The following is a 17,500-nucleotide window of genomic DNA, read 5'->3' as shown; positions in this document are numbered from 1 at the left end:
TTTGTGGTACGCTTGTTCACTCCACTTCTGAGACTATGATGGACGTATGTCACGATGGGATTATGGGGGTTGATAATGATGGAAAGGTAACAATAACTGTGAAACAACATGTTTTGTGGTTAACATCACAAATTTTGTGAACAGCTGCTTCATTCTCTTGGACATTATATTAGTCTGCATGAGGTGCAAGTTGGTTCAATGACTGAGCCTGGGTGGGGGATGAGGGGGGGGGGGGGGGGGGGGGGGGTTTTTGGGTGGGTACTTCCTATTAATGGACTAATGGGGATGTGCTGCTGGATGGGGTTGCACTTTCACAACTGGAATGACTGTAATGAGGAATCATTTTCAACAGAGTTCCCAACAGAGTTAGTAGAATGGGGTCGCAAATTGTCCGGATATTGGGGGTAAGAAAATTATGCTTAGTAGGATTTGAAAATGGAAAGATTCGCAGTAGAAAAAGTTGTTTCAGAAAGAACAGTGGCATTAATGACTATAATGTCTATAATTGGCCATAAAATAGACTAAAGGGGTAGGGGTCTGAGAGGCCAGCAGCACATACCCAGCAAAAATTGACTCAAGTACCCCCCCCCCCCCCCTCTCCTTCCAGACACCTCTCTATTATGGACAGTTTCCTGTGTTCTGAAAAAATTCTCACACATTTTCTTTAACGAACCTCCATAATACGGACCCTCTCTAAGACAGACAACAGACACTGAATCTCGCACCCAGAGAGCAAAGTCATATAAACTCAACCTCTTTAGTTTGGACACTCCCATGATCTGGTGTTGGCTTATAGTTTTGTGAATGAGTTTGTGATTATGCAAACAGCAATACTTTATTCACTCATCTTCAACTGGGGTTTTGAAAATGAAAATAAAACACCATGATAAAATTTAAAACAAGGGAAAATGTAGCCCTACAAAACTATTGTACCAGTAGCCGATTCAATGAAATGTATGTGAAACATTAATTTTTCTATGATCACGTAGAGAAACAATTATTACAAATTAAAGGCAACCTATATTGTACATATAATACATACATCGTTCAGTCACTTCATTACCAGGCCAGTTATGGCTTGCTGCACTTGTAAACTACAGAAAAACGTTTTTCAGAACCATACTTTTAGCATTACTTTTTCAGGTGCAGCATTGCATTGTAGTCCCTTTTGTTTCAAATCAATGATTCGTATAAAGTATGTACTGTAATTGAGATGTACAATATGTCTTAATAGTGTATATAAGTCAGTTTAGATACACTGGGCCTATTTTTAGGTACTTAACACTTAAAACTGTCAGTGGAGTCTTAAAAATGATGACATCATGGTGACCTCTGTAATATAGACACCTAGCTCTCTAATATGGACACTATTTAAATTGGTCTGTCCCTTTGGTGTCCGTATTAAAGAGGTCCAACTGTATGTTCATGCTCTCCAATTTTGTGAATGTCCTTTAGCTTGTCTCCCCAACTGACCTATACATGTACCAACCTATATTTGCCATTTATACAGGAATCTTCTTAAACACCTACAGAATTCCGAACAATGTCGCGCCCTGTCTTCAGGGGAATGTTTCCATATTTTAGATCACGCCTCTACGACTTTTCAACTCAAGATAAAAGAAGCTTTTCATATTCAATGAGAACAACCTTCTCTTAATCAACAACTGCATCACGTAATAATAATAATAATAATAATAATAATTTATTACTTATTAGGCGCAAATTAACATCTGAATATGATCAAATGCGCCTTACAACTAAAACTACTCCTAATAATTACAATAAAATATAATTAAGAATACTTGAAATTAATAACTTTAAAAGTAGTCTATCTAAAACTATCCTTTTAATTCTCACATTGTCACGTTTTATGTACATTCCGTTGTTACTAGCATAATTAGCACTTTTTCCGTACTTATAAATTCAACTTAACACTTTGTACGTTAATCAACTGAAGATGACAGAAGTTTCCGTCGAAACATGTATTGCAATTTCAAAAGTTTTGTCATTTTCTTTAAATTAAAGAATGATTATTCTGGTTCAATAACACTCACAAAATCTTACCTCTTTTTTTAATGGGCCATAATCACATGGGGGTTATGTTGGGTTCCGAGGAATTGAAAACTTTTGTTTTGTCCCACAGAAACTTGTTCCCAAACGTTTCAACTCTATAGGCTCGGGGTACGAAATCTGTTGTTTATACCCAATATGGCCTCCTCGTGAATAAGGCCCATTCTCTTTTATACAGGTCAGCTATCAAACAATGGCGTTGATGCCTGTTTGATTTCATGAAGTACCGAATAATAATAAATAAATAAAGTGAAATGAGATTTTGAATCTATCTGGACGTATAGTGGTAATTTATCGAGAATCTGAATGTTTTTATATTTACTTTGCAGATAGCTTTTATAGACAATGCTACCAACATTGATAAACTTGCACAGAAATATGGATTTGAATGTAAAAATGTGATATATCTCAAACCTGCAAGGTAAATTAATTATACTGATATTAGTCAGGAATCAATGGGTTAAAAGGATTTTATTTTTGAATGTTTAAAACAGCTGTTGATGAACTTCTTTATGGTTGACACTTGGAGTATATTTGTATTGTGGCAACTGAACAATTAAGTTCAAATACACACAAGCTAGGTTTTTACCAATTAGCTATAAAGTCAAGTTTAATTTGCAACAGGATAACAGCACAAAATTGATGATCAAAGGGAAATTTGTGCATCCCAGGACATCTCTTTTGAGGGTTATCCCAGTTTTGTTTCCCTAGCTCATTAATTATTGAATAGTGACATTTTTATCTTTTGATAGACTTTTAACAACAAGTCTTATAAAGCTTGTATTTTATGATAGATATTTATTCTTAATTAGTCAATTATATATTGTCTTAATGTTTATAATTTGTCACCTAGTTTTCACTTTTTTAGGAGCATTTTCATTGAAGGGTTGTAATTAATTTAAGGCAATATGGAAATGGAATGGGCCACGAAGAAAAAGGAAAGGAACTTTATAAGAAAAAGGGAAAGTGAAGGAAAGGAAAGGAAAGGAACTTTATTTTAAGTGTCTAGTCCTTTTAGCGCCGTCCTGCTGAGAGCGCTAATCGGGGACAATGTAACCTGAAAAATCAACAAATCAACGCAAATCAAGTGTGACTTTTTGAGGAGAGGAGAAAACCGGAGTACCCGGAAAAAAAAATCTCTGGGAGCAGAGTAGATAACCAACAAACTCACCACCCACATTATGATGCTGAGTCTGGGAATCGAACCCAGGCCACATTGGTGGGAGGCAAACTTCATTTAAAGTGTCAACTGTATTTATCATTGGGGCACCAATTGGGGAAACCTGCGCTGTACAGAAATCAAATCAAATCAAATTAACTCATATCAAGTCGTAGGTTGGTTTTTCAGGAGAGGGGAAAACCAGAGTACCTTGAGAAAAAAACCTCTTGAAAGAGAGTATAAAACATACAAACTCAATCCACTCAAAGTCAATTTGATGCCAAGTGTGGGAATCAAATCCGGGTCACATTTAAGTGCAGTGGGAGGTGAGTGCTCTTAGGCTACCACTGCGCCATCCCTGTTGTGGCAAATCCCAGGGAGAGTTGAACCTTTGTCTTGTGAATTAGAATCTTTGATCCACCAACTGAGCCACAAAGACGAAAAGGAGCAGGCCATGGGCCTTTTGCATCCTTAATTATTTGCTTCATTTAAACTTGAACAATTTTTAGAAGCCAAAGAGAGAGCAACAATTGACCTCTTCAGCTTGGATGATTTGATTTCCCATTTCAGACTATGTAATGTTACTCTAGAGAACAGTTTCTTTGAAATGTCTTATGCACATGCTTAATATGTAGGAATAATTTTAAATGAAAAAACAAAAGGGGAATTCCCTTGAGAACATCACATGGTCTGAAATGGGAAAACAAAATGTTCAAGCTTAAGAGGTCATATTAATATTGACAAGATGCCTGAAAAAAATCCAGTCTTGAGAACATTTACGTACAAGATTAGTATTAATTTTTTTTCAATTTTATTGCAGACAGTTTTTGATACCTGGCTTCATTGACACTCATATCCATGCTCCGCAGTATGTGTTTACTGGGACAGGATATGATTTACCTCTTCTTCAGTGGCTTGGAAAGTACACATTTCCTGCAGAATCAAAATTTGGAAGTCCAGAGTTTGCTGAGCATGCCTACAGGAAGGTTGTGGTAAGATGAGGGGTTTTTCACATCATGCACGAGTTAAACACATTAAGTAAGTAAGTAAGTAAAGCCTTTATTTAAAGAGGGTAGCACTTAATAGCCAAAGGCTAATAAACTTGTGGCCCTCATTGTATCTAAAGTTATTAAATTCTCTATTTGAGCTCCCACTAGCCACCTGTGTTATTTACCCTCCTGATTTTCAAATATTTTCAATCTTTTTCCAGTAACAAAAAAACTTCAGCTGCATAAATTCCTTAACAGCAAATGTCAGATATGGTTCGATCATGTTTTTGTAATAACCCCAGCCAATTTTCATGGAGTTTGAATGATCTTTGAGTTCCTTTATTGGTGTCAGTTGACACCAATAAACACTTGTTGAAAATGAATGGGTTAATTGGGACATTGGAACAGACAGAGAGGTTATTAACCCCTTTTAACTTTCTAGTGTTAGCACAAGTAAAGCATATTAGTGTATGGATACAAGAATCACATGGCTACATCCTGAGACATGCATTACCTAATTAGTTCATGAAATTTTACACTATACAGTGTAAAAGCTGGGATTAATCATAAACACCTTAAGTAATGGGTTAAAGCAATAACTGTTAATAGCTTGCATGCATAATATTGACTGTTTAGGCCAGACTGCTCAAGAATGGGACCACAACAGCATCCTACTTTGCTACTATTCACTACGAAGCGACACAGATCCTCTGTAATGTTGTGGGCAAGTAATCTAACATAATCCATTTTAGTTTAATTTGCATCAACTGCATAATGACTTCATTGATAACTGTTTAACCACTGAGACTGTCAAAGAAGTTTATAAGTACACTGTAGGAGTGCAACAATTTAGTGAAAGTTAAGAGCATAGAGAGCCTTTAAACAAATTAAAATACACTACATCCACGTCATTGTGCACATAATTATTAACTTTTGTGAGGTGTAAGAGGTAAAGAAAAAGGGTCTGAAACCAAAAATGCATTGCATCTGTCATGCACTGACAGGATATCTGAGAGCACACCAAGACAACATGGCGGATCACTACAAACACGTTTTTATTCAATCTATGCATGCGCATGTGATTACTATTATAATTATATGGTAAACGCAAAGGGGGACCATAACATTTCCTCCACACAAAAATGACCTGTCCTTAGTCGGTAACTGAGCCTAAAATACAATCTCAAAGAAACAAAGTAACTTCATCAACTAACACTGTCCGGTAACATACAGTCTCTAAGAAAAACAGAAAAACAGAAAAATAGTTCAGAGATCGAGTCTCTGTGGTGCCCTGCGCACTCTCGGAGGGAATTACCGCTCGCAAACTGTAGAACTGACTGGGGGCGCTTCAGGAGCTATAGGTGTGGGAACAGAAACCACCTCCGGTTGATCTGGCTTGCCGGACTCTCTGGAACTGTACCAATCACATTGGGTGGACTACTCTGTTGGATATTTGGTGCTGGTGGTGTGCTGGCCACTTTGGGTTGGCTGACCTCAACAGTGTCGGTGTCAGTGACCTCAACTGCCGTAATGGCTTTAACTGGTCCATATGTCGATGCCAAATAATCTCTGGTGCTACTTTGATTTCGTACATCAGCGGACCTGTCTTGTTGACAATCAGCCCTGCATGCCACTTCTGATCCCCTCGATCATCTTGTGACATCACTGACAAAAGCTGTTTTGGACCCGAATTGACTGCAGGCAGAAAGTGATACTTTAGTCGAAATACTACCCCCAATAACATTGTGTGCAGTTTTTAATAAAACAATATTATTATTCTACTGGGGCTTCCTGGATATAAAATGATTATAACCAACTCGGCGCTACACGCCTCACTGGTTATCTTTCACTTGATGTCCAGCATGCCCTTGTAGAATAGTAATAATGATTGGATTATTTGTTAAATATACTGAGATGCAGTGTAGCTGTGAAGTTTATTTTCTATAATTTTTTGAGATACATCATTATTTTGAGAGTTTTACAGTTGCCCCATTTCCTAGTTTTTACTGACATTAACTTCATAAATTTTATTGACCATCAGATAGTGATCGAGTATATTATTGTCCCCTCGTCATTTCACTATTATTAGTGTGGGGGTTATGAATTTTAGCAATTCACTCAAGTTCTGTAATATGGGACAGTACAGTAACTATAACAGTTTATTATCGCTAGCCAAGCAAACCAGACATTCTGATACAAATTAAGCAGAAAAATACAGGCCAGCTTTGTTGCTCTTATCAGTTCGGCCACTTCGTGCACATGCTACCATGTTTTGATTGTATGTTTTCTTTTTTAGGTACAAGTCACTCCTTTAATTAGTTTCTCCCACCCTTCCCTGCCCTGTTTTTTTTTTTTTTTTTTTAATACCGGTACATCTGGACTGCATGTGTTGGTGCACACCTGCCACTTTGCAGTGTACACAGCAATTTGGGTGGGGCCCCTCACCCCACCATACCACATTTTGCAGGCTCAAATTAGAACTTACCACTAACAGACACATGTCGCAGGGTGTGTCACTGCCACCCCACACCAATAAATATTATTGTCCAGGGTGTGCTGTTGCCTCCCTCATTTGTTGCATTGTTCAGGGTGTGTCACTGCCACCTTCATTAGTTGCATCACAGGGTATGTTGCTGCTACCCCCATACAGGCACTCGCAGGGTGTGTTGCTGCCAACCTGCTCCATTGACCATTATTGCTCAGGGTGTGTAACTGTTGCTGCCACCCTCATTTGTCATGTTGCTGCCATCCTTCCTTGCTCTGGGGTGCACCCAATATTAAACTGTAGTCCCTTTTATACTGTCTGTGTAGGCCTATTTTCTCATCACTACATAATGCTGTAGATAAAGCGATGAAGTTCTTAATCCTATTAATACAACCAGAGCAGCAAACAATTTATAACTTTTTCTCTTTTGATTTAGCGGAATTTGGTCAAAGAGGTTACATTGGTAAAGTCAGCATGGATCAAAACAGTCCCGATTATTACATTGAAACAACAAAGCAAGCCATTGAGGATGCTGAAAGGTGTTTTAATTTAGATGAAAAAAGAGTTTTGTAGAAGAGGTTTACATCCTCTCCCCTTGTGCACATCCTATTTTTCCTCCCTTAACCAAAAGTATGAAAATCTTCTTCCTGGTCTTTCTTTACCACATCAGAGGTTTCAATCAAATTTGAAGTTGATTTGAGTAGAGATGGCTGGTTTGATTAGTCTAAGAGTGACTGACTGTTGTCATTTGTTGTCAAAATAGGGAGCTTACGCAAGGACAACAACAAGAACGGCTACGAGAATGCCACAAAACAATATGATTAATAATGAATGAAAGCAAAGTCTCTGCACACCCTGCATGTGCGTTTTACTTTTGTGTACATTACTATGCCATCTTCGTCCTGACAATGACATGAATTGACCAAATTTGAGGTTGTGAAGAGGACGTGAGAACCTTAATTTTCACCCCATACAATTGCAAACATACCGTTCATGCCAATGTTATTCCTTCAATGTTGATGCACACTTTTCATTCTGAACAACTTAATTGGAGTTCTCACGAAATTCTTAGAATAACGGGAAATAATATTTTTAGGCATTATTCTTGTTGGCATCGTCGGACTTTTAATCTTAGTGCTCAGCTTTAGGGAATCTGTCCTAATTACTTCAATTTAGGAAAAAAAGGGTCACCTTTTTCCTACTTCTCTGAGTGAAGCAGCTGGCGCAAGCTTTTAGTCAGCTGTCAGTGAAGTAATCCAAATGAAACCTCTGGCTTATGATTTAGCACCACCTAAATGCAGGCTAAGTTCTTTTACTTTTTATTTGATTTAATGTTCATTCATTAAAATATAGTATGGTTATTGGTATATTTTAGCTCATAAAACACTCAGTCTGTTTAATTCTGACATTGACTGAAAACAAGGCTAAGAAGTATTCTTTGATCACCCAATGATAATGTCTTGGCTTGATAAACTGGGTATTATCATCATGGTACTTTTTATTGCGTCCTAAACTCATCCCCGGGCCCTGAGTTAAGAGAGATTTATGGATTAATAATTAATACAGTACCGCTCAAAAGTAAGTTACAATCATTATGTACCTGTATTGTACCAAAAAATTCTTGTTGGTAAGTTATTAGTTGCATCTAAAATCTTGAATATTGTTAATATTGTTGAGTTTTTGCTCTGCTACAGGTTTGTGAAGCATGTTTTGGAACTTCAGGTGCAGTATAAGTTAATAATTATTTTTAAAAGAGGTTGGCTCAGCTCTCTTAGTCGTTTGTGTCTTTTTGCTGTTTGTCGTAAGTTTAGACAATGCCATATGGCAAAATTGGTCAGTGATATGATGTAAAGTACAGTATTTTCCTTTTCATTCAATAGAATCCAATGATCACTCCTGTGGTGACCCCAAGATTTGTGATTTCTTGTACCTCAGAACTGATGAAGCAGTTAGGACATGTTTCTGAGAAATATAATGTTCCTATCCAGGTTTGGCTGAAATTTCAAATACCATTTTTTAATAAATCTACATTGTCACAATCAGTTATAAAATTTGTAGTCAAATTTGTAGCACTTGCTGTCATTGCTATTTAACCACCATGATCAAAGAAAATATTGTTTCTGGGTATTATCACTTTTGTACATTAAAAAGAATCTTTTATTTGAAAAGCCTTGTTGGGCATTGAATGGTCAAATTAAAGAACATTTGGTAGCGTCAACTCAGTTGATAAAAGTAGAATGATACATGCATGTATATGCACCGTGGTAGTTTCTCTCAAAACTATAAGCTCATTGAGAGGTCAATAAGAGATCCCCTTGTATGCGACAGCATAATATGCAGTCATGTACAAGGGGATCTTTTATTGACAACTGAAAATCGTTGACTAAGGCCAGATTTAAATCCTTAGATCAGTCACTCTTTTTAAGCTTCTTTTTGTTATTACCATCTCCCCCACCCCCCCCCCCCCCCCAATAATCAATAATTTGATAATTTAATATGTAAATAATTTATACACTGTAGCATTGTCTCCAATCTGAAGTGATACATTTTGTTTTTAGACTCACATAAATGAGACAAAAAATGAAATAATCTTGGTAAAAAATAGCTTCCCAGATGATTCTTACACTGCAGTCTATGATAAACACAATTTGCTTAATAGTAAGGTAGGTGCAAGACTTGGAATGTTATAGCAAAAAAAATGTAACTATACTTTTTGGATGTTGTACATTGTACCTAAATCTTGTGATAAATTTTGACTACCATATACCTATGTCTGAGACAGTATTATGTCCTTGCACTAATTCTCCCCCACCCCCCCCCCCCCCCTTTTGCCCATGTTAATTTAAAACTTCTACCAGAGGGTGTTTTGTGCGTTCACTTCCTTGCTTTGAAGACTACTGCGAAAGTACCTGCTCAAAGCTGGCAATTGGTTAAAAAGTATGAAAACCCATAGATTTTCTATGGTATTTAATGCTGGTTATACTTCTAACCATGCTTCTACCAACCTGGCCACTCACATATGAAACAGACGGGGATGCTCGTCGTCTCGCTTAGGGGTGTAAATTTTGGATTTTGGTCTTGCTTAGGGTGTTCCGGGCAAAGCGCCAATATTTTAAGCCGCCAAGGTCTCGTTTTTGGGTTCCGCGAAGAAACACAGAATTACGCGAAGAGAAACAGAAGTCAAATTTTCTTTTTAATGTGTTTTGTTTAGAGGTCAAAATTTGCTTCAGCCACGCCCAGATTGGTCTGCTTTAGGGGTCACAAAAAGCTTGATCCACGCCCAGATGGTCCCTTTTAGGGGTTAAATTTAAAATCTCCGATGAGCATCCCCGTCTGTTCCATATTGGAGTCCCCCCCCCCCCCCTCCGGGGGTGGATAATGCTTTCCAACAGATAAATCACTATCCAGCGGATAAACACTAGCAAAACCAATTATTGAGTTATCCCTGGAGTGAATAGTGATTTATCCAGTGGATAGTGCTATCCACCCTTCGAACAACTGAGGCCTGGAGCTTTCACTGTTGACAGCTACTACAATACTCGTCACAAATCGTTGAAACAGACACCGTTTCTCTCGAATTTTCTGGAGAAATCCTGAGATTTTACTTCACACTGTTTCCCCCCTCGAAATGTGCCCTCTCCCTCCCCAATGTTGAGCCACGTATTTTGAAGCACTGAGACCACTGTGATACCCAAATCAACATTGGGAAGGGGAAACAGACACAAGTGTTTCAAGATTTTTGACGAGTATTGTATTTAGTCTGAGGAGAGGAAAGAATAACAGTTTCTGTTCAAGACGAATTTTTCGATCATCGATGGAATATACCTGCTTGGTTAGCGCACAGATGAGAAAGAGAAATTTAGGATGTCGGATTATTGTTCAGTTATATTTGAAAATAAAAGGAAAAGATAAAAATAACAAAATTTAAAGTAATGTGTTACACATACAGGCAGCATTTAAGGCGTGCGGAAAATGTGAAGTCGCTGATGAAACTTCACTTTCTGCATTCTGAAGACATATCTTCCAACGTTTGAAAAGGGGAAATGATATTTACCTAAGCTGATTAGATTTTCTCAGCGCGATAAATAAGGGCATGTCTGTTGCTAAATGTCTTTCCTATTCAAGAAACGCGGACTGTATATTAAGGTAGGGGGCGGGTCGTCAATCTCTTCCATCAAATGCCCGAGGAACAGCATAAGTCAGTCCCCCCGTGTTGAAAATGTTTGAGTCGACTTATTTTCCCACAAGACGACTAATTCATTTACGACTGATCTTATGTAAATATCGCCGAGTTTGTTGACATTTAACTTTGCCATGGCTTAAGTGTTACACGATTCACCATGGTGTTTGGAAAATTCTTTGCCTTTTTTAGGAACCAAAAACAAAAGCTACTGCATCTACAAGTGTTTGTAGTGATAGAACAGATCACGGAACATGCACCTTAGGGATAATTTTCTTAATTAAGCTATTCAATAAGGCTATTTGTAGGGCTTCACCATGGTGAACTGATAGTTCTTAAAGTCTATGGTAGTATAATTACTTTACTTTAGAACACAGTGGTGAATCGTTGAGTTTCAGCGCTAAGAAGGTCGACTGGTCTTTACAACAAATGATCTCTTTTAATAATGTAATTTTCTACAAAGTTAGCTTATTTTTGTACATAGAACTGTTCAGATTATAGAAAAAGAAGGAAAAGGTTCCGCGTTCCTTTGACACCTTTGTGTCGTTATTTGAGATAAGGACTAAGAGGCAATGTACTTCACTATTCTTTCTCAGGAGCTCCAAGAGAAATAATATCACAATGAATAGCGAATCAATTTCATACAATGACCGGAAAAAGTCATTCTGCTATGTAAAAATCGCTAAACGTCGTCTTGATGGCCATCGGAGCAATTTTCACCCCCTTTTGTTTGAAACATGCAACACCACCCCTCTCCCCTTATTTTTGGCGTACGTATAGTGCAATAGTTATTATTGTCTCTGAAAGTTTACATTTTGCGAGAAGAAATCTCACGCAGTTATCCACAGAATGGAAAGAGTGGTATTTCTTTAATATTTTTATACGCTTCTCCTCATTTCTAATCACCATATCAATTCGTTTCGGCATAGAGCGTATTAAATTGTTCAGAGTTACGTTACCCGTCCACGCCCTTCAGACGCAAAGACAATACTCGTCACAAACCGTTGAAACAGACACCGTTTCTCTCGAATTTTCTGGAGAAATCCTGAGATTTTACTTCACACTGTTTCCCCCCTCGAAATGTGCCCTCTCCCTCCCCAATGTTGAGCCACGGGTATTTTGAAGCACTGAGACCACTGTGATACCCAAATCAACATTGGGAAGGGGAAACAGACACAAGTGTTTCAAGATTTTTGACGAGTATTGTAGCTCCAAGATGAAGACTGCTCACACGAGTGGCAAAAATCAAGGAAAGATAGGCACCTAACACGCTGCTGTAAACAGTGGGAAGGGAAAGGGAATGGGGAACACGCCTTCACTGAAGACACACTAAACGATTTTCTTTGCCTAGATACATATGAGATCTCTCACCCATCTAGAAGAAGCATTAAAATAAATCGCCCAAAGTTGTTCAGATGCGTTATGCATGTTTACTTACCTACTGGAAACCTCAAACATCCCAATTCCCCCCATTAAAATTTATACTGTCTTTATGGAGTGATGTGTTGCACTCTAAACAATCTAACATTGTCAAAGAAAGTGGGGGAGAAGAGGGTGGGGCAAAGAAAATGGTTAATGGCTGATTAGTTTGATGGTAAGTGTTCTAAATAAATGCAGTTCATCTGTTAATACATGTAGGTGCAATTGGTATCTAGATTAGGATGTAGTTTGCATTCATGGGTTTATTTCTAGTGTAAATTATTGTTTTATTGCCTTTGTAGACTTACATGGCTCATTGCTGTCATTCATCAGAGGAAGAGCTCCATCTCATGTTGGAAAGAAGTTCAGCTGTTGCACATTGTCCAACATCTAACTTCAAGTGAGTTCATTATTAAATAACAAATATTGAATCTATTTATAACTGTTTGAAGTTTTATTAGTTGTTTTATTTTGTTTTGTTTTGTCATGAATTAATTCAAATACAGTATAAATTGTGGTGAACCATTTTATCTAGCCAAGAGATAAAGAAAGGCAGTCACACAATGCATGTATTGGCTCAATAACAAGTGGCCATTTTTGTTCTTTCAATCACTCCACCTAAGACTTTTTTTTTTTCAAGTCTATGTTCATCCTATTACCCACAATTTTGCTGCCAGTCTTCAAAAAGTCTCCTTTTTGAGCAAAAAAGCCCTTTTACCAATGGCTGTTTTGCCCAATCTCCTAGGAAACTCAGGCTAACCGAGCCCACCCAGCTGGCCTTCTTGTGGGGGCAAAATAATCTGTTTTGCCCAATCTTCTCAGAATAACCGGGCTCCTTTAACTGGTCTTTGTGGCAGATGTTATGCAGGGTCGCATTTAAAATTTGGCCAGCCCTGGTGAAAATCTTTGAAGGATCTTTAAGGATCTGTAAGGATCTTCACGAGGATCTTTGTGAGGATCTTTGCCAAGATCTTTAAAGATCCTGGACAAGATCTTTATGGATCCTCAAGGATCTTTAAGGATCTTAAAACTTCTTGCCAGGATCCTCAAGGATCTTGCCAAGGATCTTGATGGATCTTGAAGGATCTTCAAGGATCTTCAAGGATCTTGCCAAGATCTTCAAAGGATCTTGACAAGATCTTTGCAAGATCCTCTAAGATCTCAATAAGATCCTTAAGGATCTTTAAGGATCTTCAAAGTTCTTGTAAAGATCCTTTAAGAGCTTTGAAAGATTTTCTTTTATTGTCAAGATCTTTAAAGACTTTTGTAAGACTTTGCAAGATCTTCGAAGATCTCTGCAGGAACTTAAAAGATCCTTAAAGATCTTGCCAAGATCTTTGCAAGATCTTCAAAGACCTCTGCAGGAACTTTAAAGATCCTCAAAGATCTTGACAAGATCTTCATAGTTCTTGTTCAGATCTTTAAAGATCTTTGCAAGATCCTCAAAGATCTCTGCAGGAACTTTAAAGATCCTCAAAGATCTTGACAAGATCTTCATAGTTCTTGTTCAGATCTTTCAAGATCTTTGCAAAATCTTCAAAGATCTCTGCAGGAACTTTAAAGATCCTCAAAGATCTTGACAAGATCTTCATAGTTCTTGTACTGATCTTTAAAGATCTTTGCAAGAATTTTAAAGGTCTTAAAAATCTTATCAAGGATCTTTGATGATCTTGATCATTAAATGAATTTTGCAAGTTCTGCAGGGACAATTTGGAAAGGATCTTGCTAAGATCTTGAAATACCCTCAAAATATTTGTCAAAATTCCCTTACCAAAATGAACTATACTATAAGTAGAATTATTTTGTACTCAAAGTATACTGAAGCAATATACATAAAGTATACTTTAAGTCTACTTAAAGTATGCTTTAAACTGCTACTAAAAGTAGACTTTTACTATACTTGTTTCCACCTGATTTTGGAACATTAAAAGTATACTTAAAGTATACTTACATGACACAACTACCACTACACTACAATGCGAGTGCAGCATACTTTAGGTATACTAAGCAGTTATTTTCCTACCCTCACAGTAGCACAAATAAGGCCCAGAGTATTACATATATAATTATAATGCAAATTCAAAGACAGTCTCATTTATTTGTTTCAGTAGTTTTTATTATTATCTGCATCACAAATTCTTTAAACATCACTTATTTATATACTTCCAGGCCATTTAAATGACTTTTTTCACAAAGTTCTCGACAACAAAAACCGTGTATTAAAAAGATAGCTGTCTTAGATTATTATATTTAAACTACTAGGAGTTCCTGAGAATTTCTTGGAATACTGTATCTTCATTGGAATGAGTGAGAAAAACTTAAAGTTTAGACCAAAATTTTGGGCAACAGGTGGCAAGAATAGCTTGAAGTAACTGAGAAATAGAAGTACATGTACTAGTGCACATGTGGAGCACAAGAAACAATTAAAGGGGCTAGGTCACGCAATTTTAGGCAATTTCAGTACTGATCGAATGTTCATAGAATTGACTAAAATATCAAAATAACTGTTCAAAACTATAGAGAAACTCTAACAAAACACAGGGAAGTCAAGAAGGGACATGTATGGACAAAACTGGAGAGGATTGAAATGGATTGAATTTGGGTAAATTTGAAAAACGTCGGCCCACCTTTTTTCAAATTTATATCAGTCTATATCAAAATGTCATTTACACAGCTGGAAAATCATTCTCAGTTGTTATGAGGCCGTGATTTTGCAAATGAAAGACTCTTGCTCTACCAATTTGACGTTTACAGCTCATAATTAACAAAATTAAACAAAATTACCTAAAATAGCGTGACCTAGCCCCTTTAAGGTTATAATATCCTGCTCCTGTATAATAATATTAATATATATTCCAGCAAATCAGAAATGTGCTGGAAACTACAAAAAATCCATAATTGCAGTCGAGCTATCAACAGTTACTACCATAGCTCACAGACAAAAAAATAGAAAACAGATTTCAAAGCAGTTACATTTTTTTATTGCATGCACCCAAACATTATTTTAAGGATGGTGCCTACTATCGTTATTGCGCATACGTTCTGCGCATCTCTAGATACTCACATTTCCTATGGGTAGTGCTTATTAATAGAGAGATATTTTTGCGCGATTCAAAACCATGCGGAGAAAGCAGAATTTAGCAAGTGCTCTTGGTATCCAAAAAGAAAATTGGGGGTAACCACGCATTTTTCAGAGATAATTCAGCTTTAATTTGGAAAAGAACGCCATACATTGCTTTGTATTTTAAAACTTTTTACAAATATTGTTGATTAATTATCTTCAAAAAATGCGTGGTTACCCCCAATTTTCTTTTTCGATTTCAATAACACTTGTTATGATCTGCTTTTCCTGCATATTCAGTAAACCCTGCAAAAATACCTGTGAATTAGTTGGCACCGTCCTTAATTCATGTCAAAATCTTTGGATTGGGTTCTTGTTTTACATTTAAATATAAAAAAGCTCTTAAACATTTCAGATAAGCCACAGAACTATAACAAGTCTGCAAAGAGAGATCCACAAATTCATCAAACCATATTTGGTAGAGGAGACAGAATTGGCTGTTAAGCATTTTTGTGTGCTGTAAAGGACCTTTCCCTTTTGTGCAGAATTTTTTCTTTATACTCTTTCATGGCAACTAAAAAAATACAGTAGATATTCAATGATGAATGTAGTGATTCCTCAAAATAACTGATCATTTCTATTACAATTAAAGTGTGCGAAGAGTAGACTCATAAATTTGGGTCTCTTTACTTACAAACGTCAATAATAGCTTTCTTAGGCATTTTCTGCATTGATTACAATACTTTAAATAAAAGTGACAGCATTTAGCATTTCTACGAGAAGGAATCATTTGTCAATCATCTACATGTAACTAGCCGCATGAGCACTTTTTTCCAAATCATTTGCTTCACCATTTGATCTAAAACTTCATTATTCTTGTTAAGGGTTTACCTATTTTTTTACAGGGTTATAGCATTTAAGGCAAGTTAAGTATCCTAGTTGCTTGACAAATTGACTTGAAGGTGTGAAAATGTGAATTCTACATGCATGTAAATCGTTCCTCATTTTGAAGACAATAAGGCATCAAATCAAATGTTATTCGCTTAAAATTAACGCTTACCTTTTTACTTCAGTTGCTGTAAGCATTTCCTTGCCTGGATCGGCATTTTAAAGACAAAAACTAACAAAAAAATCGTCACCATACAATGCAAACGTTTGAATAAAACCGCCAAAAATCTGTAAGAGCTTGGACTGGTTATACATAACGTATCCACCCACTAGTAACCGCTTACTGCTGACCAAAACGAAAACGGCTCACTAGTTTCCAGTCTGGTCTCTCATGTGTTATTCAAGATGGCGGGAGATGGCAGAGGATGACAATCTTTCTACAGATTCATTTTAAATGAGCAAGATTTGAAAGATACTGGAGTTCATTGAAGGATTAAGTGCTCACTTGGAGTGTGTAGTTTTCAAGAGTAATGCTTTTACATTTTCCTTTTGGAATAAGGCCGATTATGAGCGAATGAAACAAGGTAATCTGATGATATTTCTCACAACCAGAATAAAAGGTTTCTTTTTCATTTCTCCGTGTACAGAGTGATTTGATGTTTCAAAGTTTGGAGCCTTTAAAGAACATTGCTTTAGCTAAGTACATGTCCTATGAACAGTGAATTAACTCGAAAGATATCACATTGACATGCTTTGAATGAGACCAAACCTTGTTATACATGCATTGAGAATTACGCTCCTTTTTTCAAGGCACCAAATGAAATCAAATCCTAAAAGGGCACTTAAACTTTGATTGTTGTCTCACTGGAACATTCAGTACTATTGCACAAAATTGCTATTAGTTTTGTCTCTTGATATTATTTATGGTGGCCATGATCTCCTGCATGATATATTAAGGGAACTATGGAGCGAATCTGATTTAACCCTGTCTTTGCATTGCAATGAATGAGACAGCAAGTCACAGCTGTTGCAGATTTGAAATAAAGTAATAAACTGTAAAAATAATTATAAAGTGGTTCTCAGTTGTTCTTACTTGTGCACTACTTTGAACAAGGTATTAGCCATACCTGTTGGAAAGTCTGACCTTTTTCTGCAAGATCCTCATTAAGGATCTTAAGAATCCTAGGAAAAATCCTGTTTACTCTTACCAAGGATCTTTATAAGATCTTGATAAAATCCTTGAAGATCC

At 36.9% G+C, this 17,500-nt stretch overlaps 1 protein-coding gene across 1 annotated transcript in view; it reads left to right on the top strand.

Annotated features, from left to right (window-relative positions):
- Positions 1-17,500, top strand: part of LOC138008259 (guanine deaminase-like) — a 26,490-nt gene that overhangs the window by 394 nt on the left and 8,596 nt on the right. The window contains exons 2-10 of the mRNA XM_068855538.1: positions 1-86; positions 2,400-2,491; positions 4,050-4,221; positions 4,855-4,942; positions 7,140-7,242; positions 8,398-8,425; positions 8,584-8,691; positions 9,262-9,366; positions 12,605-12,702. The exon at positions 1-86 is cut by the window's left edge and continues 151 nt beyond it. Of these exons, the coding sequence (XP_068711639.1) occupies positions 1-86; positions 2,400-2,491; positions 4,050-4,221; positions 4,855-4,942; positions 7,140-7,242; positions 8,398-8,425; positions 8,584-8,691; positions 9,262-9,366; positions 12,605-12,702 (880 nt within the window). The remainder of the gene's footprint in view (positions 87-2,399; positions 2,492-4,049; positions 4,222-4,854; positions 4,943-7,139; positions 7,243-8,397; positions 8,426-8,583; positions 8,692-9,261; positions 9,367-12,604; positions 12,703-17,500) is intronic.

Source organism: Montipora foliosa, chromosome 6 (genome assembly GCF_036669935.1).
Source record: "Montipora foliosa isolate CH-2021 chromosome 6, ASM3666993v2, whole genome shotgun sequence".
Classification (NCBI taxonomy): Eukaryota; Metazoa; Cnidaria; class Anthozoa; order Scleractinia; family Acroporidae; genus Montipora; species Montipora foliosa.
Note: the sequence above shows the minus strand (reverse complement) of the source record. Positions and strands in the feature narration are given on the sequence as shown.